General features: G+C 36.3%; 2 protein-coding genes across 2 annotated transcripts in view; one reads left to right on the top strand and one right to left on the bottom strand.

Annotated features, from left to right (window-relative positions):
* Window positions 1-149: 149 nt before the first annotated feature.
* LOC104414101 overlaps window positions 150-24,340 on the bottom strand; it is a 32,300-nt gene continuing 8,109 nt past the window's right edge. The window contains 10 exon segments of the mRNA XM_039299877.1: window positions 150-334; window positions 514-667; window positions 764-900; window positions 903-1,276; window positions 1,369-1,539; window positions 5,762-5,950; window positions 6,084-6,216; window positions 6,267-6,385; window positions 6,387-6,651; window positions 8,823-8,983. Coding sequence (XP_039155811.1) covers window positions 150-334; window positions 514-667; window positions 764-900; window positions 903-1,276; window positions 1,369-1,539; window positions 5,762-5,950; window positions 6,084-6,216; window positions 6,267-6,385; window positions 6,387-6,651; window positions 8,823-8,983 — 1,888 coding nt within the window.
* LOC104414103 (probable mannitol dehydrogenase) lies at window positions 16,838-21,588 on the top strand. The gene is made up of 6 exons (XM_039300948.1): window positions 16,838-16,891; window positions 19,826-19,953; window positions 20,070-20,183; window positions 20,279-20,792; window positions 20,890-21,043; window positions 21,200-21,588. Exons 2-6 carry the CDS (start codon window positions 19,856-19,858, stop codon window positions 21,400-21,402), a joined length of 1,083 nt encoding a protein of 360 aa, XP_039156882.1. The 5' UTR covers window positions 16,838-16,891; window positions 19,826-19,855; the 3' UTR covers window positions 21,403-21,588.

Below are 24,340 nucleotides of genomic sequence, written 5' to 3' on the forward strand. Positions count from 1 at the left end.
GTGATGTCACCAAACTATGTAAAAGCAAATTATTAAATTGAAAAAGCATCTGAGTTGTCAAACATGACTTTGAAAAATATGTCATGGAAGTTCATCTTCATCCACGCTCAGCCAGGTAGCAATCCATTGGAATGATCATGAAAAGGACGTCAATGAATTGGCATGACAAATCTATACTTAACATCTCCTTTTGACAGACGTTCCATGGCAGTGTTCACATAATGGATAGGAATAAGCTCAATATCTGCGATTATATTGTGTTTCGATGCAAAATCAATCATTTCTTGCATCTCTTTAATCCCTCCAACGCAACTTCCTCCCACAATCTTTCTACCTGTCATTATAAGTCTCATTTATCACTCTCTCTTTTTTCTTTTTTCTTTTCCATTTGTGGAACACAAATAAACCTTTTACTAGTAACTAAAAAAATTAGAATTTCACCTTATACACTAAATATGATGGCAGTTTTCTCCAAGAAGTATTATAGAATTCAAAAGACCTACTTGGGCTTACCCATGAGAAGTGGAAAGATATGCAGCTCAAGTGGCTTCTCTGGTGCACCAACCATGACAAGCTTTCCATGAGTTTTCAAGAGACCAATCAGAGGCAAAAGAGCATGCACAGCTGAGACAGTGTCGATGATGCCATCCATTGTTCCCATCGCAGACTATACTTAACAAAAAATAGTAACATAAATTTATTTTCGCTCATCCTTGCCACAAATCGTTTTCAAAGACAATAATTTAATGTGATTGTAACATACTTGCATTTCTTCTTTATTGTGACTAACTAAGAATCCATCGGCTCCCAAATGGTTCATAGCTTCCTTCTTCTTATTAGGGGAGGAACTAATGATGGTCACCTTGAGGCCCATGGCCTTGGCAAACTTAATAGCCATGTACCCAGCCCACCAATCCCAACCACCCCTACGTGCATTCTGACCTTATCAAGCCCATAGTACTTCAATGGGCTGTAAACAGTAATCCCAGCACAAAGGATAGGAGCACAACCATCTAGAGGCAACTTATCGGGGATTTTTATTACAAAATGCTCATTCGATACCATGATATCCGATTAGCCACCATAGGTGATGGTTCCATCGTAGTACTTTGCACCATAGGTCATGATCATTTTGGGGCAATAATTCTCAAGATCGTTTTTGCAATTTGCACAAGTGCGACATGATCCAGCCATACCAGCAACACCCACTTTGTCCCCAACTTTGAATTTTGTCACTTCAGTCCCTACTTCAATGACAACACCAACAATCTCATGGCTGCATATAACAGCAAATCAATATAATTGTTTCCTCAAAATTTTGTTTCCTAAGAAAATCAAAAAGGATGATGTTTATGAGAGAACTCATACTCGGGTACCACAGGATAAGAAGTTAGTCCCCAATCATTTTTTATAGTGTGGAGATCGGTATGGCATATACCACAATATAATACCTTAAAAGTGACGTCCTTCTCTCCAATGGCCCTATACAAAAGAAAATTAATGCATCTCGAGGAAAAAGAATGTTCACCTTTGTTGTATTTTCAGCTGCACCAGAAAAACGGAAACAATGGCTGCCCATCCAAAAGCTTTCACTAGATGTTCATTCTCCGGTGAAAGTGCCATTTCTCTAAGCTTGAAAAGCACTGCTTTCACATCAAATTGGAAGAGAAATCTGCAAGTTGTGTGCTCTGAGGGATGAAGAGAAAGGCGGGAATGAGAAGCGAGGCACATATAGGGAGTGAGAAGATACGGGAAGTGGTGGCGATGACATACTTGGTGAGCAAACTGAACCAGACCTCGTACGTCATCATCTCTTCCCCTTTTTTTTACTAGTTAACCCATGCATGAGAATTTTTCTTTTTTCTTTTTTCATTTTTGGTTGCCAGCAAAATGAGAGAAATAGACTAAACAAGTCTTTAAACTACTTAACCACTAGGATTCGCCCCAGTAGCCACTCTTCCAATATGGAATGGGGAGGTGAGAAGTTCAAATCCCCACCTTCTCAGAGGGGATGAGGTGAGGACGCGTAAGTTTTAGGAGTGGGTTTCAACTCCCACGCCTTGCAAGAGGCAGGACAAAAGTCTGAGAGTGAGTATAGAGTAGAAATAGAGTAAGACTGACAAAAAAAAAAGTCTTTAAACTACTTCTCTGAACTCTAAAATGTACAAGAAAAATATTCTCTTACCAATAAAGAATACGAGACCTGTTGACACCGGCATATTAAAATTGAGAACACAGCCTAACTGGATGCCCTCACTGGGGGGACTACCGCAGGTGGTCCTCGTAGGTGACAATACCCCTGAAGGAGGATAGGCCAGTGGAGTAGCCTTCAATTGCTCTTCACTGCGTGCCCACGACCCTCTAACAGGCCCCGAGTTGAAGGCTGGTGATGACATACTTAATGAGCAAACTGAACCAGGCCTGTACGTCATCATCTCTTCGCCCTTTTCTTGACCAGCCAACCTACGCACCGGAATGTTCTCTTTATTTTTTGTTGAAGTTGAAGGCTGGTGATGACATACTTGGTGAGCAAACTGAACCAGACCTGTACGTCATCATCTCTTCCCCCCTTTGTTTGACCAGTCAACCTGTGCACCACAATGTTCTCTTATTTTTTTGGCTGCCAGCAAAATGAGAGAAACGTCATCTTAACCATTTTTTTTTAAAAGAAGATAGCAAAATCCACTGTTCCTTGCACAGTTTTGTATTTACAACATTGCTATGCCAACTGATTAATGAATAATCTGTTGAAATTTTCTTCCTAGATATATAATGTCCAAGATTCTAAAAATTCAAAGAGAAAAGTGGGAAATTCCATAAAAATAAAAATAAAAAGTGAATATAGGGATGCTTTTATGTTTTCAGGAAAATATTACACGAGATCTAAATAGGATAATCTTTTCCCATATCAAAAACAATTCATGATACATCAAACATTGACGCATACTAGTAATAGTTGAAATTTGATATATCCAATGCTACACTTCTAACCAAAAAAAAAAAAAAAAAAAACTTTGACTATATTGCATGAAATATATTAAGTCAATTTTGTGACATCTGGTGTGGGACCCTTTATTTCTTGAAAAGTCGATTGATTTAGTGCCGTAAAGTCAAACTAAAGATAGATACTTTTGTAAAAGAATTGTTCGGCAAGCACACCTTAAAAGGTGATGTTTGGATAGCACCGTCCATCATCTTATTGTGCCTGTGGTTTCCAAAGTCTTTTGCATTCATACATCTTCTGATGGTTTAGCATTTTCAAAAAATGTCTCCAGCGCTCAATCATATTCAATATATATATATATATAAATGTCGGATGCATTGATCGCATGTAAAACAGCAGAGACGGCCAACGTAGTTAAGATCGCGAACCGACTCACTAAAGACGCGCTGGTCGTGCGCTCTTGGGCCTCGTTTTGGTCCCTCTTGAGTGCCCTTTCTACAGTCCTGGGCTTCGGAAAGATTAAAGTGGACTCAGGCCTACCTTGCCCAAGCATAATCACACTTTTCACGAAGCCCGGATGTCGGACGAGGACTACTTGCTCAGTATCCCTTCATTTATAGCAAACGATCAAATTTTATACCGTCAAGTCATTTCTTTATCTTTTCCTCCGGAAAAAAAAAAAGGAAGGAAAATAAAAGTGCTGACTTGGGAGAGTGGGCTGATGGTTCACATCACTATTTTGACCCAATAAATACCATTGTGGCAGTCTAAGTTTAGAAATATGTGCTTAATGTGGTGATACACTCAACGAAAGGACTAAATGATTGAACTTTTAAAATTCAGCAATTAGATTGGATAAGAAAAGCCAAGGAATCACGTTGAATATTGAAGAAAAAACTCACGGATCGCCCATGTCATTGCCTTTGTTTTTTATTAGTTTTTAGGGGGCTAGAAAAATGAGGGCAAGGTCGTCACTAGTGTTTTAGAAATAATTGCATTAGCTTTATTGAGGGTAGCATTTTAGGTTAGATATTTTAAGACTACGTTTGGTCATCTGAATTTCTGAGTAGGATATGATATAGAATTTAGGGATTTTGCTATATCTTATCTACTATTTGGTGACTTTTAGTAATAAAGTCAAATATATTCACATCTATCATGTACATTTTGTGATATAAATGACATATCAGTGTAAATAAATTTAAAAATTCACAAATGGAGATTGTAAAAATCTCTCATGACATTATTGCCTAATTTGTTTTCATTTTCACTTGCATTTTTATTTTATTTTTCCACTATTTTTAATTATTTTTCTTTTTATTTCTTTTTTCCCTTCCGTCATTGTTTAACAAATTTTTATTAAATAGTAAACTGTATTAATTAACCAAAAATATAAAATACCTAAAATATGTAATAAATATAAATATAAATATATATTTATAAATTGAATTTATATTATAAGATAGAATTATAGTTAAATATATTAATAAAAATAAGATTAAATTTAAAAACTAATTTTTTTATTTTGAATTTCTAATATTAGAATTCAAATATCATTTACATTCAAATATAATTTCAAGTTTGTTAGTTTAATAAGTTTGTCGTTCGAGAAGATTAACTTTTCTTTTATGGATATTAGAAATCCTACACATTTATCCCACATCTCCCATAGAATATTTTTATCTAGGCTATATCCCTATTATATTCGATTTTATCATGTTTTGAGTAGACATTGAGCGTAGAATAGGATAAATTATATCATATCCCGAGTTTTAACACAGTCTAAGGGTTTAAATTAGAGAGAACAACGTTTTGTATTAGATATGTTCTTGGAAATTGAAAATCTTTTTAACAAATGTCTTTAGGAAAAATTGTAATAATATAGATAGAACTATATTCAAAGTGTTGATAATAGAATTGGAAGTTGAAATGTTTTTTATTACATATTTCTTGGGTAAAATTCAAATTTTTAGAGACAAACAAATTCTTTGAATTTTATGGGCTGTGTATATATCGAGAAATTGAATTGAATAGTTCCTCTAAACTTACTATCTACATACAATTTGCATAAGCTCTAAAAGAATTCTAAGTAGCCCTCTAAGAAAGTTCCATTTATTTGTTTTCCTTTTTAAAATCGTTGAAATGGACAAATGCATTGGTTTTATATGTACTTATGTATTGATATGTATTTTTGGAAGAATATGACAATTTTGTAAGCTATAACATCAACTGAGAGTTGGTGTAATTTAAAGTTTAATTCTAAGTGTCGTGATAGCGTCAATTTTAAAAGCATTAGGATGCAGTGGTATTGTGACAAAAGTTAGTGAGGATTTTTTGGAAATTTCAAATAAATTATTTTCAGATCTACATCAATAATTTTTCTCAATTTTTCATTACATATTCATTAAATAGTATGGTGTATTATGTGGATTAAGCACATTGTTGATCATTTAACAATTGTTGTCAAATGAGAAATTGGATCTTGGAACTTCATGTTGATCGTCCAAATCCTATGTGTTGTTGTTGTTGAAGTTTTTCTCCGCAAAGTCACAAAAATGTTGAGAAAGGGCATTGGCTTTGAAAGCATGAATTTCTTAGTATACAAAAGGAAACCCTTTTGCATTTATACAAAATAGTGTTCATTATTCCAAAGGGGAAAATGAAATGTTACCACCATACTAATAAGCAGAAGCAAATTATGAAATGGAATTGTCATCTTAGTAGTAAAACACGACCTTGAAATTACAAGATAGATAAAGTTAATCTTCATCCATGCTCGGTCAAGTAATAATCCATTGGAATGATCATCATAATGGCTTTGATGAATTGGTGATGTCAATGACAAATCGATACTTCACATCTGCTTTTGACAAGCACTCCATGGCAGTGTTCACATAGTCCATAGGAATAAGCTCAAGATCTGTGACTATATTGTGCTTTGCTGCAAAGTCAATCATCTCTTGTGTCACCTTAATCCCTCCAATGCAACTTACTCCCAAAATCTTTCTACCCGTTATAATAAGTCGCATTTGTTACTTCATCCATCCATGAAAAACTCAAAGTTAACCTTTTACTAGAACTAAAATTAAGCTAGTCTATTCCATGGAGAGCTATAAAATTTTAAAAGACTCGCATAGGCTTACCCATGAGGAGTGGCATAGCAAGTAGCTCAAGTGGTTTCGCTATTGCACCAACCATGATAAGCTGTCCATTATTTTTCAACAGACCCAACAGAGGCAAAAGAGCATGCACAGTTGAGATTGTGTTGCAAACTGCAATTAATGAAAGATATTAATGTTAATATACATTCGTTTACCCTTACCTCTATGCATGATAAAAGAAAATAATTTTTTCTTTATTTTTGTTGTGACTCTAAGATACTTATATCTCTTATGTATTACGGCTTCCTTCTTCTTATTAGGGGAGGTATTGATGATAGTCATTGAGGCCTATAGCTTTAGCAAATTTTACAACCATGTGTCGAAGCCCACCAAGCCCAACAACCCCTAAGTGTATTCCAACCTTATCAAGCCCATAGGATGTCGATGGACTATAGACAATAATCCCAACACAAAGGAGAGGAACACCACCATCAAGAGGCGAGTTGTCAGGGATTTTAATTACGAAATACTCATATGATACCATGATATTCAAGAAACCACCGTAAGTTGTGGTTTCATCATAGTACTTTGCACCATAGGTCAAGACTAGGGGTGAGTGGTTCCCGGTTCCTTACAGGTTCCGCTTGGAACCTAGAACCTACCCTCAGGTATAGGTTCCTCATTTTTTAGAACCTGGAACCTACCCGTCAAAATGAAGAACCTGGAACCTACCCTATCACAGGTTTTGGGGTCGGTTCTAGGTTCCAACAGGTTTTTTTTTTCATTTTAAGTTAAAAAAAAATGGAAATGAATGCAGCAATAATATACAAACTTGTCATTCATCACCCGCACATTTCTATCAAATGATGTCGTGGGAAAAATTGTGCATTCCCTGCAATCCTACTAACTTTATGCAGGTGGCATACCTGGGAAAACTTGTTTAAATCAGCAAAAGACTCATAGCTCATGCTTTGATGCAGCTTATGATAAAGCATCTTCAAGTTCCCAAAGATTTTCGCCAAAGTCAGCAAGCTTGTACTTGTCTTTGCGCCATTATCAGCAAGCTTCAGATCATCCTCGCATAAAAAAATTCAGAAAACAGAGATTTTAGCCTCTGAATGAGCAATATGTGAACTTACTTGGCAATGTGATTTCATTCTCACACTTTATAATTAATGGGATAACAAGTGATATTTTGCAGGTATGTGAGTGCATCCAGGGAATGTGCGGTGGGATAAATGTCGTGATAGAAAAATAAGCAAGAGAAATCTGGTTCTTACAAATCGCATTATCAGGCGGTGGAAGCTCTCTCGGTAAAATTGAGTCTATGTTGCCGGATCCTATAAATTAAGAGAGAAAGGCACTAAATTTATGATCAAAATCCATATACCATTATATACTTCTTTTAGCAAAAGAGTAAATGGCTGGATAAATTTGAGAAAGGCATAGACCTTAAATGGCATTCCTAGAACAAGCTTTGTAGCAAGAGAATGGTAGAAATTTTCTGAGGCCTGCACTAACAAATTCTTGATGAAGACCACCAAAACTTACAACATACTTCCATCCTCCCCCCACCCAGAGAGAGAGAGAGAGAGAGAGAGAGAAGAAGAAGAAGAAGAAGAAGAGTATACCCAATTGAAAAGATTCTCAAATATTTTTTGTTTTGTGAAAGTTGAAACAATACCTTCAACTGATTCAAGGAGACAAACATGAGAACAGAACCATCACGATGGAGGACACCTCTGTAATCCACCTCCTCGCCCTACTCCCATGTTAAGTATGGTTGTTAGAAAATGGAACTATCTAAAATTTTATGGCCAATGTCATTTTCAAGTTGATGACCAACCTCCTTTTGCATTGGCAATTACCCTGATCGTCGCTGGAAGTCAAAATAATGTATGTGCTTTTCTCAAATGGTGCCTGATGGTAATTAGAAATAAAGACGGGGCGAATAAGAATCCCGAAATGGTTGACTAATGCAGAATGATACAATAAACTAAATTAAAAACCTACCACCCCCTTCTAGTTCTGAAGCTCTGCTGCTCTCATACCGAGATTTGCCAACCTTCTATAGGGATCTATCTCTTCTTCGGGTGGTTCAAGAAGAGAGACTCGATTGTATCACCTAAACCATCCTGCATTAAAATGTTCCATGAACTTCAAGGTCTAATTAGGGTATAAGGAGCATTTCAAATATCACCAGCAATGGCCCGTTATGCACAATCCACCAAAAACAAAATGACTCCAATCATTCAAAAATATCAATGAAAACAGAATTTTGCAAAGCATTTTAAACCACCCAATCACTGAATTGCAGTGTGATACATCTAGATCAACAGGGGTTCTAATCATGTTCAGGATAGTTACATCGAGCCAGTAGGTGTAAAGGAGACCTGAAGAAGGGTTCCAATGCCAATTGCAGACTTCATGCGTCCATCTTCACCTTCTCCAACTTCAGTCGCAGGCTTCGGGGCACGGCGAAGGCGGTGCAGTGGCGTCGTGGGTTGATGGTTTGTGTTGGTGGCGTCGAGCAGAGGGCGAAGAGAGAGTGAGACTGAGTGTTGTGACTTCGCATTCGCGAGAGTAATTTGGGGCTTTTTTAGCCCTAACCAGACTGGTTCCGATTCCCAGTACCAGTTCCAATTCCAGAACCGGGAACCGTCGATTCCCAGAAAATGGAACCGGAAATCGAAACCGGTCCCTTTAGAACCGGGAACCAAACCGGAACCTCTGGTGCGGTTCTCCGGTTCCCAGTTCTACCCGAGAACCACGCTCACCCCTAGTCAAGACCATTTTTGGGTAGTGATTCTCTAGATTGTCTTTACAATTTTCACAAGAGCGACATGATCCGACCATACACCTGACACCCACTTTATCCCCAACCTTGAATATTGTCATTTTGGCGCCAACTTCTATGACCACACCAACAATCTCATACCTACATATAATGGTTAATTAGTATAATCACTTCATCAAAAATTTCGTTGATTTATCTAAGAAAAACAAAAAGGATGATATTTGTTAGAACTTGTACTCGAGAAGAAAGGGATAAGAAATAATTTCCCTTTCGTTAATGGCGTTGTAGAGATCGAAATGTCATGTACAACAGTACAATATTTTAAAAGTCGCGTCTTTTTCTCTGATGACCCTATAAAAAAGACAATTAGCGCATTTTGAGAAAACAAGATGTTTACATTTTCAGTTGCACCAAAACGCAGAAACAAATAAAAAAAGAGAAATCAAATCACATCACCTTCTTGAGAACTTGAAAGGAGAGAGATGTCCTGAAGAATCTCTGTGATGGGAGAACAGTAACAATTCAAATAATATTGAATTAACACAGTGGAATAAAATAATCTTTCCTCTTGTGTAAATCTAATAGGAATCGATATGATAGAGTAAAATAAATATCAAGCACGCGAACACAAGACGATTTTTTTTTACGTGGAAAACCTCCTCGATGTGAGGAGATAAAAAACCACTGGACCGGAGTCCACCCAAAATCTGCGCTATCAACAAAATTGGGTGAACAATGTTCTTCTCTAATAAATACTAGAGGTACATAGTAGCAAAGATCTCAATAACATAATTCTTGGCACTACACATAAATTTCACAAGAGATCAATGATAAATCTGACCAAAAATGCAGGTTTTGATCAATCCACGAAAAACCTTATGTAAGGAGCTTCAAACAAAAATCAAACCATTCCGATTCAAGAAGATTGTGCAACGAACATGCTGACAAAATTTTAGCTCAATCAAACCACGAATTGACCTCTGATGTCAGCTTGATGTAAATCAGACTTTACCCTAATCCCAGATTTTTTGCTTTCTCTTTTTTCTCTTGTTATTACGTCTTTTTGCGGCTACCACTTTTAAAGATAGTGAGAAACCCTATTTCCCTATATGACTTATTATATGGGCTCAAGCCCTTTTTGGGTTTGCAACTCATTGGGCTTTCTCTACATAGGAGTGAACCCAGTTAACAAATCTCCCACTCATAACAATGTGGAGGGATTCACCATCCCTGCTATCAATTGACAATATTTAAGCTTCTCTCTTGGTAGAATCTTCGTCATCATATCAGAGCCATTACGATCCATATGAATTTTCTCAAGTTCCAACAACTTTTCATCTAGAACATCCCTTATCCAATGATATCTAATATCAATATGTTTCGATCTAGAATGAAAAATGAATTCTTACCAAGATGAATTGCACTTTGATTATCACAAAATAACACATACCTCTTTTGCTTGAACCCAAGTTCTTGTAAGAACTTCTTCATCCATATCATCTCTTTACTAGCTTCAGTCGCTACAATAAATTTAGCTTCGGTTGTAGAAAGTGCAACACATTTCTGCAATCTTGACTTCCATGACACGGCTTCACCCGCAAAAGAAATGAAATAACCAGAAATAGATTTACAAGTATCAATATCTCCTACCAAGTCGGAATCTGTGTATCCAACTAACTCAAGTTTCCCGGTCCTAAAACTAAGTTTCAAATTTGAAGTTCTCCGAAGATACCTCATAATCTACTTCACTGCATTCCAGTGGTCTCTACCTGGATTTGACAAATAAGGACTAACAACGTAACTTCGTGCACCAAGTTTGGGCGTGTACATACCATTGCATACATTAAGCTTCCTACAACTGAGGCATATAGAACACTTTCCATATATTTCTTCTCTTTATCAGTCGTTGGACTTTGCTTCATATTTAACTTAAAGTAGGCAGTAAGAGGAGTATTAACTACTTTAGCCTTGTCTATGTAAAATTCATGAATGATCTTCTCGATATATTTCTCTTGCAACAAAAACAACTTATTAGCATCTCTGTCTCGGGTAATTCTAATGCCAAGAATCTGCTTCGCCGAGCCCAAGTCTTTCATGACAAAAGACTTGCTCAACTTTTTCTTCAATAACTCAATTTTTGAAGCATTCCTGCCAACAATCAACATATAATCAACATAAAGTAAGAAAATAATAAAGTTATTATCAAAAAAAATTCAAGGAAGTCTTCTTATAGCCATGTTATGTTATAACTGACGCAAACATTTTGTACCATTGCATCGATGCTTGTTTTAGGAGTGATCCAATTTGAGTACCTCTACAAGATAGACCTCAACAAAAAACTAAAGAGTAATGGCAGCAGGTGATTGAGTTCAGTAGTTCCTCATATAAAATTATTGACTCTAGAGATATACTATTATGGAGAAGACAAAATTGTTTCAAGCACCGACAAAACCAGAAGACCCTTTGTTTCAATTTTAATTAGTCGTCCTATCGTAACTAAATAAGTGGTAGATCCCGAGTGCCACAGAAATGACTCTTGAAGGGCATCTAGGAATACATAGATTCTGTAATTATTCTTCTTTATCTTTCTACATGAAATATAGAAATATACGTATGATAATCTATTCTATTCTTGCCCCGGCCCAGGAGGAAAGCAAAGATTTTGAGCACTCGGGCAGCATTGGTTGATAAGGACTATCTTTTTCGGGCTTCTTAACTGAACTAAATACATAATATACGACACACGACATTATAGACTGAGACTCGGCTAGTTGACTCGATATATAGATTGATCTTGAGACTTATTTTCAATTTGCACACATAATTCTCTTTCCCTTTCACTTTAAAACCCTTAGGTTGTTCCATATATATCTCTTCCTCCAAGTCACCATGTAGAAAGGCTGTTTTAACATCTATTTGCTCAATTTCCAATTCTAGGGTAGTTGCCAAGCGTAGTACCACACGAATAGAAGACATTTTCACTACCAGAGAAAATATATCATCAAAATCAATACCATTTCTCTGACTGAATCCCTTGACAACCAATCTATCTTTGTACTGTGGTTATGAAGTATGTTCATCTTGCTTCAATTTATATACCCGCTTGTTCTTCAAAGCTCTTTTACATTTAGGTAACTTCACCAACTCAAAAGTATGATTATCATAATGTGACTGCATCTCATCTCGCATAACATCAAACCAATTGCTTTTGTACTCATCTTTTATTTCTTCTACATAGCACTCTAGTTCACCTACATCAATCAATAATACATACTCATCTTCAGAATACATGGTGGAAGGTTGTCAGTCTCTAACGAATCTCCGAACTGGAACATCCAGTGGAACATCTAATTAAGCCTTTGGTTCGGGAATAATATTATCCATTTCAACATGTCCAAGAACATGTGCGTTATTTGGAACATTGACTTCTTGCTACTCTTTATCAACCTGTGTAGGAATATTTGTAAGAAAAATTTGTTTCAAATTAACCAAATTATCACTAACATGTGGTACTGAAATCATCTTTGCCTTCTCAATATTTTCTATTGTTTGATCTTCCATAAACACAATGTTTCTGCTTCTTACAATTTTCTTTTCAACCGGATCATAAAATTTGTAGCCAAGCATATCTTGTCCATAACCAATAAATATGCACTGTTGTGTTTTCACATCAAGTTTAGACCTCTCACCTTTGGAAATATACACAAATGCTTTGCACCCAAAGACCCACAAATAATCATAAAAAACATCTTTACTTGTCCAAACTCTATTAGGAACATCAAACTATAAAGGAACACATGGAGTAAGATTTAATACATGCACAATTGTACTTAAAGCCTCACCCTAAAAGGATTTAAGTAGCTTTGACTGTGAAAGTAAGCATCTTATCATTTCAACCAATGTTCTATTCATTCTCTCAGCTAAACAATTTAATTGAAGCATCTTGGGAGGTGTCTTTTGATGTCAAATACCTTGTTGTTTGCAATATTCATCAAAATGTTCAATATACTCTCCCTCGTTATCAATTCTGATGCATTTCAATTTCTTTCCAATCTATCTCTCAACTGAAGCTTGAAATTGCTTAAAAACATCTAATACTTGATCTTTAGTTTTCGAGATATCAATCTAAATTTTCCTTGAAAAATCATCTATGAATGTAACAAAATAAAGAGAGCCACCAAGTGATTTTGTTTTCATAGGACCGCAAACATTAGAATGCACTAAATCCAATATACCTGACTTTCTTGAAGGAGAGGAGCTTTTAAATGTAATCATGTTCTGTTTTCCTGCTAAACAGTGAGAACACTTCTTTAGCGTCAAACTTTTCAATCCTGAAATGAGTTTCTTCTTAACTAATATTGACAAACCCTTCTCACTGATGCAACTGAGCTTCTTGTGCCATAACTTAGCTGCATCTTCGTTATCTACTGCATTAATTTTATCTATGGACAACTTTGTCTGCATAATGTACAACGAATAATATTTTTCACCTTTAGCCACAACAAGAGAACCTTTGGTGAGCGTCCATTGACCATTACTGAATGTACTGCAATACCCCTCATTATCCAACTTGTTTGGAGAAATCAAATTCAAGTGGATATCAGGTATATGTTTAACATTATTCAATATTAACCTTGTGCCATTGCTTGTTTCTAGGCACACATCACCGATGCCTACAGCTTGAGCTAGCCCATTGTTTCCCATCTTCACAGATCCGAAGTCACTTGACCTATATGATGTAAAAAAATCCCTACGAGACGTAAAATGAATAGATGCACCACTATCAATTACCCAACTTGTCTCATGAGATATAAAATTCACCACATCACCATAAAAAATAATGAGAAAATCTTCTTTAAGTGCAGCAACACAATTGTCATCACTATCGTTATCACTTTTCTTCTCTTTACCTTTCTCCTTTTGTTTCTCCCTTTTGAACTGGCAACAAAACCTCTGAATATGTCCCTTCTGATGATAATAATGACACTCAACATTAGCAAATTTATTATACTCACCTCTGCTTTTATCTCTATTTCTCGGATCTCGAGATTCACTTCTTCCCCTTTTCTCAACAACTAAGGCATCAAAATGTGAAGCGGACAATCTTTGTGTCTTCATTCTTATCTCTTCATTCAAAATACTATTCTTAACCAAATCCAAGATAATCATACCATCAGGGAAAAATTAGATAAAGATGTTCGGAACGTCTCTCATGAGTCCGGCAAAGTACCAAGCAATCATAGTGCTTGTATCTCATTATCAAACTTGATTTCCATCGCAACCAACTGATTTATAATTCTTTGAAAAGAATTTAAGTGATCAGTCAAACGAGTACCATCTTAATATCTCAGAGTTATCATCTATTTTATCAAAAATAACTTATTATTCTCAGTCTTTTGAGCATATAAGTATAGAGCTTATCCCATAAACTACATGCATGTGTTTCCTCAGTAATATGGTTCAAAATATTATTATACACTCACTGCCTAATATAACAACACACTTGACGATGAAATATAAACCATTCAGCATCAGTTTTATTTTCTGGTTTCTCCTCAACAAATATGGGCAAATAAATTTTTTTCATATATAAAAGGTCTTCTATCTTCCCTTTCCAAATATGATAATTCGAACCATTCAATGTAATCATTCTACTCATATTCATTTTCATTATCTAACACAAGGAAAAAAAATCAAGCAATAACCTAAAGCTCTTATACCACTCTGATGGGAGAACAGTAACAATTTGAACAATATCAAAGTAACGCAGTAGAATAAAATAATCTCATCTCTTGTGTAAATCTAATAGGAATCGATATGGTAGAGTAAAATAAATACCAAGCACGCAAACATAAGACGAATTTTTTTTATGTGGAAGACCTCCTCGATGTGAGGAGATCAAAAATCACAGGACCGGAGTCCACCCGAAAATATTCACCATCAACAAAATTGGGTGAACAATGTTCTTATCTAGCAAATACTAGAGGTACATAGTAGCAAAGATCTCAAGAACATAATTCTTGGCAATACACATGAATTTCACAAGAGATCAAAGATAAATCTGACCAAAAATGCAGGTTTGATCAATCCACAAAAAACCTGATATATGGAGTTTCAAACAAAAATCAAACCGTTCAGATTCGAGAAGATTGCGCTACGAACATACTGACAAAATTTCAGCTCAATCGGACTACGGATCAACCTCCAATGCCAGCTTGATGTAAATTAGACTTTGCCAAAACTCCAGTTTTTTTTTTTATTTTCTCTTTTTCTCTTGTTACTACATCTTTTTGCAGCTACCACTTTTAAAAATAATGATAAATCATATTTCTCTATATGACTTATCATATGAGTCCAAGCTATTTTTGGGCTTGCAACTCATTGAGCTTCATCCATATAGGAGTGAACCAGCTAACACTCTGGCCACCCTTCCAAAAGCCTTCACTGGGTGTTCGTTCTTTGGCGACATTGCCATTAAACTTGAAGAGAATTTTGTAATTTGTGTGCTTTTTGAGATACGAAGAGTATGAGAGTGGTATAGGGGTTGAGAAGATGCAGGAAGGGGCGGTGACGAAGTCCCTAGCGGCCAAATTGAACCAGATATGGTGCGTCATCATCGCTCCCCTTTTTTTGACCAGTTCCAACCTTCGCAAGATATACTTGGATCTGCGTGGCTAGCAGCCAAAACATCGTCTATAAGATAAAATAAAGAAATAAAAAAAAAAGAAAAAAAAGAAAGAAGAAAGAAACATCACTCCTAACCACAAGTCATCCAACAACGAAAACTGGTTCAGTCCTCCACTAGGTATTACCCTAATTTCAACCTGCTCATGGTTAGCTCACCTAGTTTGGGTCTAAAATCACTGACTTATCGCCCACTCGCTTTCGCTGCGACTTATGCATCCTCTGATATTATTTAATTGGAATTGGCAAAAAACGGAACCCACTTTACCTGCAAGTATTAATTTTTTATTATTATTTAAGATTCACTTAGGATGATTTGTTGATAGTCTCTTCGTAGACTTAGTAATTTCCAAATCGTTTCTTTAGACCAAGTCCCTAAAAATGTTGATGTCCAACCACCCAATATTCCGAGGAACGTTCGCGCGACACACGACTTGTCACCCTTGACAGGACATGCCAACTCCACGTGGGGGACCAGGCACGTTAGACTAGGGCAAATTTTCTTTTTATTTTTAATTAATCTTAAAAATTAAAATTCCTGAAATTAAAAAGTCCAGGAAAAAGCCAAAAATTCCAGAGTTCAAGAAAATCAGTAACGGTGTTTCTTGGGACAAAAATTAAACAAAATCGACGTATGATGGATTTTTCTTTTCCAATAATAACGACAATTAATCAAAATTAAACACAATTTATAATACATAAAACACAAACATGTATGATAGTTGAAAATTGACATTCCCGAATCGCACTTGTAACAAATTCTCAACTATAATGCATGAAGTATATAAAAATGCCCTCACAATATTTATATAATCACATAAATCTCTCACCAATTCTAAATCCAAATGAATCTTCCATTATATTAATTTGACAAATCACAATTTATGTTCCTCTGCTAATATTGTTTGACATTTTCTCAGCATAACATATACGCCTCTTTAATAATATGTAATGAAAGTGCTACCATGGTTTCCTCATATGTATTCTAATAGGCTATATCATCTCTGCACCACCAGTTAAAGAGGACGTGTTATATTTTTTTGCCTCTCCAAATTAAAATTTTTTAGAGGATGCATATTGTTTCTGCGTTATCTTTTTTCAAGGGGATGCCGTAGACGAACTTGTGGCTGCTAGACCAGCAGGAGCAGGTACGAAAAGGGAGAAACTTCTTCTCGAAGGTTGACTGGCCAAAACAATGGGAAGATATGTTGACGCACGATGTACCCCGAGTTTGCTCACTACGTACGTCATCACCTCCACTTTCTCAAGCCTCTCAAGCCCCATATATACCTCGCTTCTCAGCCTCCTCGTATCACCAGTCTCTCCATATCTCAAAACACACAAATTACGAAACTCTTTCGTTAGTTTGAAGTATGGGTGTCAAAATGGGTCATTGACCCATTTATAGACCCATTTATAGCTAAATGGGTCGTTAATGGGTCAAGCTTGCACCCATAATGGGTTTTAAAAGTAAAAAAGCTGAAACAAATGGGTTTTAAATGGGTCTGCTCTCAGACCCATTTATGACCCACTTATCAACCCACTAAAGCGAACCCATTTACTCTCCCTCTTCGACGTCTTCGTTTTCTCGCTTTCCCTCCATCGTACGACGTACTGCAAGTCGGGACTCAGAGGCCGAGAGCTCGCCGGTGAATTCCTGTCTTTTTCCGAGCATTCCTTCTCCTTCCGCTGTCAGTCGCCGCAGCCGCCGTCGTCGTCGCCGTCTTCGCCGTCCGCGGAAAGCGATTGCGCTTTGATTGGGCGAATCTGCGGTCTTTTTTAGATCTCCGTCGCTCTCGTCCGGCGCAGTTCAGCCGCAAACCTAAGCCATTTTCGTAACAGCCGGGTAAGTAATCGTGTCACGGGCACGCCCTTCTCGCTTGTCTCGTTTCTGGGTTTGGCCTCTTCTTTGGTGGCAAGCTGATTGGGGCATGGGGCTTGCTGGGTTTTTCTATTGGATTGAGTTGCGATGTGGGTCATTCCGATTGGTTTTTTGATTGGTTAACCTCGATTGGGGGCTCCAAAGGTTCATATTCTTCGGGTGAAACGACGGGTCTTTCATTACCAATACAATGCAGCTTAACCTCAATCACGGGCTCCGTAGATACGTGTTCTTCATTTGAAAGCCAAGAAATTGAATCATGGAACTCGTGACTGTTGCTAGGTGGATGGTAGCTAGGACCAAAGTGATTCATTCATGTTGTTTCGTCTGTTTGTTCTTGTGATCTCTACAATAAGAACAGTGTTCTTGAAATTGTGCGCATGTATTTTGTCAAAAGGACCTACGTGAAATAGAAAAATTATTACTTGATTCCCTGGTCTTGTTATGAAAGTGTCTGCATTGCTTTTTAAGCTGCAGCGACGCATTTGGTTACATTTAGGACTAGCATTTCAGGTAAAAGTTGTTGCTGTGTGACCTCTGGTTTGAGTCGCAGAAATAGTTTTCTTGCAAAAATCTGTGTACATTATAACCAAAGTGGTCAGACCTGTCCCATCATCCCGCGCAGAGTGGGAGCTCCGTGCACTAGCTGTTGTTTTGTTCCAGCATTTTGCAGTTTGCTATTGCTTGAGTTAGTGCGCAGGGTCTTTTCGGTGATCCGGTTTGGTTCCTCTGTTCTTGCCTTCCGGATTGATTTGTTTATTGGGTCATTCCGTTTCGGGCTGGTGAATTAGGTTCTATATTGGAAAGTTTGTAACTGTTCGACGGTTTTCTGTTATCTTTTGTTCGACAGTATAATTCCTACCTTTGCTGTGTATATAATTTCCTCCCCTGTTTTATCTACTATTTGCAAGAGATATTACAAAGTCACAGCAGAAGCATTACGAGTTTGTGGGGAGCTTGTTTGTGTTGTTCGCCCAAATATTGAGGTGGGCTCTGATTCTTGTTTCTTTCTTTTTGCATTTTCATTGGCTGATTGGTGGGCTTTTCTGTTTTGCAGATACTGAGCAGACAGCCGTATGGACAAAGAAATTTACAATCAGCTGGTTCAAGGCTGAAGAAGAAGGGTATGACGTGAGCAAGTTCCACAAGACTCCACATAGCGACAGTCCACCGGAAGAAGAAGAACCCAAGGACACCAAAGGCGTTTGGTGGATCAAGTCCATTCTAGGAAGATAGGGGGAACTCGATTTCACAGCCAGCTTGATGAAGATGATGCAGCAAAGGCTTCATGGAGTTCTGAGTACATATGAGTTTTCATAAATAATCAGCATATGATGTACCCCTGTTTTAAGTTAGATTGAAATCTTTTAGTCTCGAGACTACCATGCGTTTGTTTTGTTTGATGTATATTTTGCTTCTGCTGTGTGCGGATATTTGTATCAATGATGAGAGATTGGCAATGAATAGGAGTTATTCAATTATGAGATCATTTTGGGATTCCTTTCCGCTTGACGGAGTGTGGGTCAGTGGCAAATTTCAATACTTGTGACCTCTTAAAATTAGTCTAGGCATAAAGGTGGCACCTGTAGAGAATGTTGCATCAAAGTTATTTGTTCAATGCTCTCAGCAAAAGGGGCTCATGAAGATCTATAGACACTTGCTCAACTATCAAAGTACTGCACTAATATTCCTTAAATTCTTACATCCATTGAGACACATTCCATCTATAAAAAAAAATTTCCTTAGAAAAATCAGTCACTTGGCCAATTGGAAGAATGATACTAGAGAAGGATAGATTGGTTTCTCTTTTTTCCATTGGTTTATTTTGGCCTCATAGTAAAATGAACAAATGCTTGTAAAGTAGAAAGAAAGCAACTTAGCTGTTCTTTTAACGTATGTTGGAACCCTTATGAGAATACTTACATAATTTGCTCGATCATATTGCAGAAAATATATATATATATATATATATCCTCTAGAGCTCGTCGAGCTCGTCGAGGATCGCTTATGGCCAATTGCCGGCCGTTGTCGTGGCCAGCGGCCGCCAAAGAAGAAGAAGAAGAAAAAGAAAAAATATATATATTTAAAAAATAAAAAAATAAAATTTTATTTTTAAAAAATAAAAAAATAATTAAAATTTGATTTTTTAAAATAATTATTTTAAAAATTATAAAAATTGTCCATTAAATTTGTGTTGTATAAAACTATTTTAGCAATACCATTTATATATATATATATAATAAATTAAGTTTAGTTAAATGGGTCGGGTATGGGTTGGGTATGGGTCGGGTCGGGTATGGGTCAAATTTTTTGCATTGCAATAAACGGGTCATAAACGGGTTAAATGGGTCGATTTGGGTCGGACCATTTATGACCCGACCCAAACCCGACCCGACCCACCCATTTAACGGGTCTAGTTTGAAGTAGTGCTCGTTGAACCTGGTGAAATGGCAATGTCAGCAGAGAATGAACATCCGGTGAAGGCTTTTGGATGGGCAGCCAGAGATTGTTCAGGACATCTCTCTCCCTTCAAGTTCTCAAGAAGGTAACATATCTTGGTTTTCCTTTTCTTTGTTTTTTTTTTCCCTTTTTTGGCGCAGTAAAAATGCAACAAAGGTGAAAATCTTTGTTCTGGAATTCATTGTTTTTCATTTATTATAGGGTCACTGGAGAAAAAGATGTGACTTTTAAGGTATTGTATTGTGGTATTTGCCATTCGGATCTCCACAACGTTAAAAATGAATGGGGAACAACTTCTTATCCCGTGGTTCCTGGGTACGTTCTCAAAAACATTACCTTTCTCAATTTTCTTAGATAAGTAAACGAAAATTTTGAGAAAAATAATTATACCAATTGGCCATTGCATGCAGACATGAGATTGTTGGTGTGGTCACTGAAGTAGGCACCAAAGTGACAAAATTCAAAGTTGGGGACAAGGTGGGTGTTGGGTGTTTGGTTGGATCATGTCGATCCTGTGCAAATTGTAAAGAAGATCTTGAGAACTATTGCCCCAAAATGATCTTTTCCTATGGTTCAGAGTTCTATGATGGAACCATCACCTATGGTGGCTACTCGGACAACATGGTATCTGATGAGCACTTTGTAATTAAAATCCCCGATAACTTGCCTCTTGACGGTACTGCTCCTCTCCTTTGTGCGGGGATCACTGTTTATAGTCCATTGAAGTACTACGGCCTTGATAAGGCTGGAATGCACTTAGGAGTGGTTGGGCTGGGTGGGCTAGGGCACATGGCCGTAAAGTTTGCCAAGGCCATGGGCCTCAAGGTGACCGTTATCAGTACTTCGCCTAACAAGAAGAAGGAAGCCATGGACCGTTTGGGAGCCGATGGCTTCTTGATTAGCCGCAACACAGAAGAGATGCAAGTACGTTGTAGTCACAAAAGATTATTATTTTTTAATCATTTATAGGGATAAGGATAACGGAATATGAATTTATGTTACTATCTTTTATTAAGTGCAGTTGGCAATGGGTACAATGGATGGCATTATTGACACAGTTTCAGCTGTGCATGCTCTCTTGCCTTTGATCGGTCTCTTGAAATCTCATGGAAAGCTTGTCTTGGTTGGTGCACCAGAGAAGCCGCTTGAGTTACTTTCTGCGCCCCTCCTCATGGGTAAGTCTAAGCAAGTCTTTTGAATTTCTTAAGGAAACTACCTTCATATTTGGTGTTTAAGATAAAATTTTACTGCTTTTTAGTTTTAGTAAAATAATAATTTTTGAGTTTTACATATGAAAAAAGAAGAAGTAACAATTTAGACTACAATGACAGGAAGAAAGATTGTGGGAGGAAGTCTTATTGGAGGGATAAAGGAAACGCAAGAGATGATTGATTTCGCAGCGAAGCACGACATAGTTGCGGATATTGAGCTTATTCCTATGGATTATGTGAATACTGCCATGGAGCGTCTGTCAAAAGCGGATGTTAAGTATCGATTTGTCATCGACATCGCCAATTCATTGAAGTCTTCTTGAGGTTTTCAAATGGTTTGGTACTCTCCGGAGCAAGAATAAATATCGGCATCTCTTATCTTTTCTTTTAAGAGTTTATATGGCTAAGATCATTTGCCGACTTGTAACAGTTTTGGCGTGATTTGCCTATGCTCTAGTGATGTTATCATTTCATTATCACCTCCGAAATAAATATTAGTGCTTTGTATAGATCGCAACTGTAATTTAGGTTGCTTTCGTCTTGCGTAGGCAATTCTCTTAATGACACGAGCTCCCTTTACGTCTGGAGTAAGAAATTCATCACTCAGAAGTCGACATCCATTTCAACTACTTTTTCTTTAATATATATATATATATATAGGAGTTTATTATATATAAAGAAGTTTTGAAGGTTCGCTTTCACATTTGATAAAAATTAGCGATCAGAAGTACTCAATTAAACCGTTGTAATTATACGTAATGAAAGATTGACAAAACTCTATAAAAAAATATTCTATGGAAATTTAAAAAATTTCCATTACAGTTTGCCTTTATATCTCTTTGATTATAGTCTTTTAAAATCAACACTTCGCATCTTAAGTTTTGTAATGAGACGTAAAATTACACTTGACAGTAGTTCACATTATTCTATACTTCATGTTAAGAAAAATCCCTTACGATGTTTTGAAAATAACAAAATGAATTGGAAGCTACTAACATTTAACAATTGAGTAACTAAGTAAAAAACACACAAGCCGCTATGCAGATGATAGAACGTGTAAAAGATATAATCAAGTACTATATTTGAAAAAACCAGAAGATAGACTCTATGTTAAAGCTGAACTATGTTATGATAAAGTCTGGACTCTAAGGCTGAATATATCCAGACTTTGTGTATAGACGAAACAATTTAAGAAAGTGGCAAGTTCAAAACGAGACAAGTTCAAAAGGAGATAACTTGACAGAATGTAGCATAGGCCAAGAACGTATAATGGCTAGTGATCTAATTTGGATTTTATATCAAAATATAATTGATTGACTTAATCTAATTAACTGGCAAATCAATTTTGAAGATAAGTTCCTTCTAAACGGGAAAAATCTACTTATGAAAACCAAAACTTTGATTATATAGATTATTGGAATCAAGAGGAGATTCTATCTTTGTCACTCAACAGCTACCAAATCTTCTCGATACAAATATGTTCAATGAGTAAATTGGAAGACAATTCTCTGTAGACCATCCAACGGCTAGGTTGGAAGTGGAAGAATATATAAGAAGACCAAGGGACTGAGGAACAAGTAGGAGATGAAGCCTAGAATCTATAATTTCAAATTCTAAGAAAAATTTGATCATAAGCTTGTCTTTAAAATATTTAAACATTTGTGATCGTGAGAAATATCAAAAGAGTAACTTAGTGAAATAGTGTCTAGGAAGCACCGACACTCTCTGAAAGCTTTTGTGTTGTGTTGAACACTTCGACATGTGTTCGATACTCTTAGACACTCTCCGACACTCAATTAGCACGTGTCGAAAAATTCGACACCTGGTCAACTTTCTTGACACTTTCTAATACTCAAGTCGGAATTCCAACATATGAGTTTTCAATTTTGATACGTGATATCAATTTTATTAATTTTCAATAAATGAGGAATCAAATATATATATATATATATATATATTAAAAATAATAAATAGCAAAAGAAACAAAACTTATTATTCTCTTTCTTTTGACTCTCACTTCCCATAATACAAAATTCACACCCCTGGTTTTTTTTTCTTTTTTTCTGATATGTCTAACACGTGAATCCAATATATGAATTACTTGTTTTCCTTCTCCAAATTTTATGGATTATTAGAATGGAGTTGAATTTATTAAATTGAAACAAAGAATGATATTAATAATTTAGTGTAAATTCATTCTAGAATTTTATTATTTATTTATTTATTTATTTATGAATTTGAATCAAATTAATTTATTGAAATAATCATAAAATCATAATTTATTATGTATATATAAAAATATTCATTTAATATATAACTTATCTCAACGTGTCGAAATTCTCTATTTTTTTAAAAACAATGCGCCGCGTGTCGTGTCGCGTCGTGTTACATGTCGTGTGTTGCATGTCGGAGCTACTTATGATAGTATGATCTACTACTGAGTGTTTATACTCAAATTTGTAATATATTCTTAATCATATAGTGGAATCCGGCTAGTAGATTGTTAGCATAGAAGAGTAGACGTAAGCTTAATCTAAACTAAACCACTATAGATTCTTGTGTGCAATTTCTTTAATCCTCACTCTCTCATTACTTTTGTTAAAGTCTAGTGTACACTTGCAAGTTATTCTTAAAGTTCATTCTACAATATAACAAATTTTAAACCATGTTCCAAAATCTGGACCTTGTGCATGTGACATTCCAAATTTTCACTTCTTTTTCTATTGAATAAATCGGGCATTTCATTGACGCGCCTATAAGACTGTTCTCAGAGCTAATCACTCTTGAAATAACTAAACTATCAAGGGAAGTCATTAAGGAATTTTAAGGCAATAGACTTGAGAATTCGACTATGAATTGACTTCTCGACCGTGCTCATCTTTAGAAGCCATTAAGACACAATATAAAATCAATTTGAGATCAGAGATAAGTCGACTCGATTGAGATGTGCGGCTAATCATGAGTGATACCACTAAATTGGAAAATTCTCGTTAGCCAGTACTAGACTGATTTTCTTATTGTTTTGGTACCCTGTGTCTATATTTGAATTCTCGAGATCTTCACGACAACCGAGAGTCACCAATGTGTCAAGTGAGTTAATTGTGGCTCGAAAAAAATCGACCACGAGTCATTTACACTAAAAATTTCTAAAAACTACCCAGTAGCCTAGGTCACGGTAAAATCGCGCCTGAGTGAAATTAACTGCGAATTTAAGTCTGACTTCATAAATTGAAGATTCTGTCATATTACAATAAATTCTAG

This window comes from Eucalyptus grandis, chromosome 8 (genome assembly GCF_016545825.1).
Source record: "Eucalyptus grandis isolate ANBG69807.140 chromosome 8, ASM1654582v1, whole genome shotgun sequence".
Lineage (NCBI taxonomy): Eukaryota > Viridiplantae > Streptophyta > Magnoliopsida > Myrtales > Myrtaceae > Eucalyptus > Eucalyptus grandis.

What these genes read in the sequence shown, in the direction of transcription:
- LOC104414103 (XM_039300948.1), top strand. Translation starts at nt 19,856, where the DNA reads ATGGCAATGTCAGCAGAGAATGAACATCCGGTGAAGGCTTTTGGATGG. An exon ending in CCCTTCAAGTTCTCAAGAAG is followed by an intron (nt 19,954 to 20,069) that starts GTAACATATCTT and finishes CATTTATTATAG; the next exon opens with GGTCACTGGAGAAAAAGATG. An exon ending in GCAACACAGAAGAGATGCAA is followed by an intron (nt 20,793 to 20,889) that starts GTACGTTGTAGT and finishes TATTAAGTGCAG; the next exon opens with TTGGCAATGGGTACAATGGA.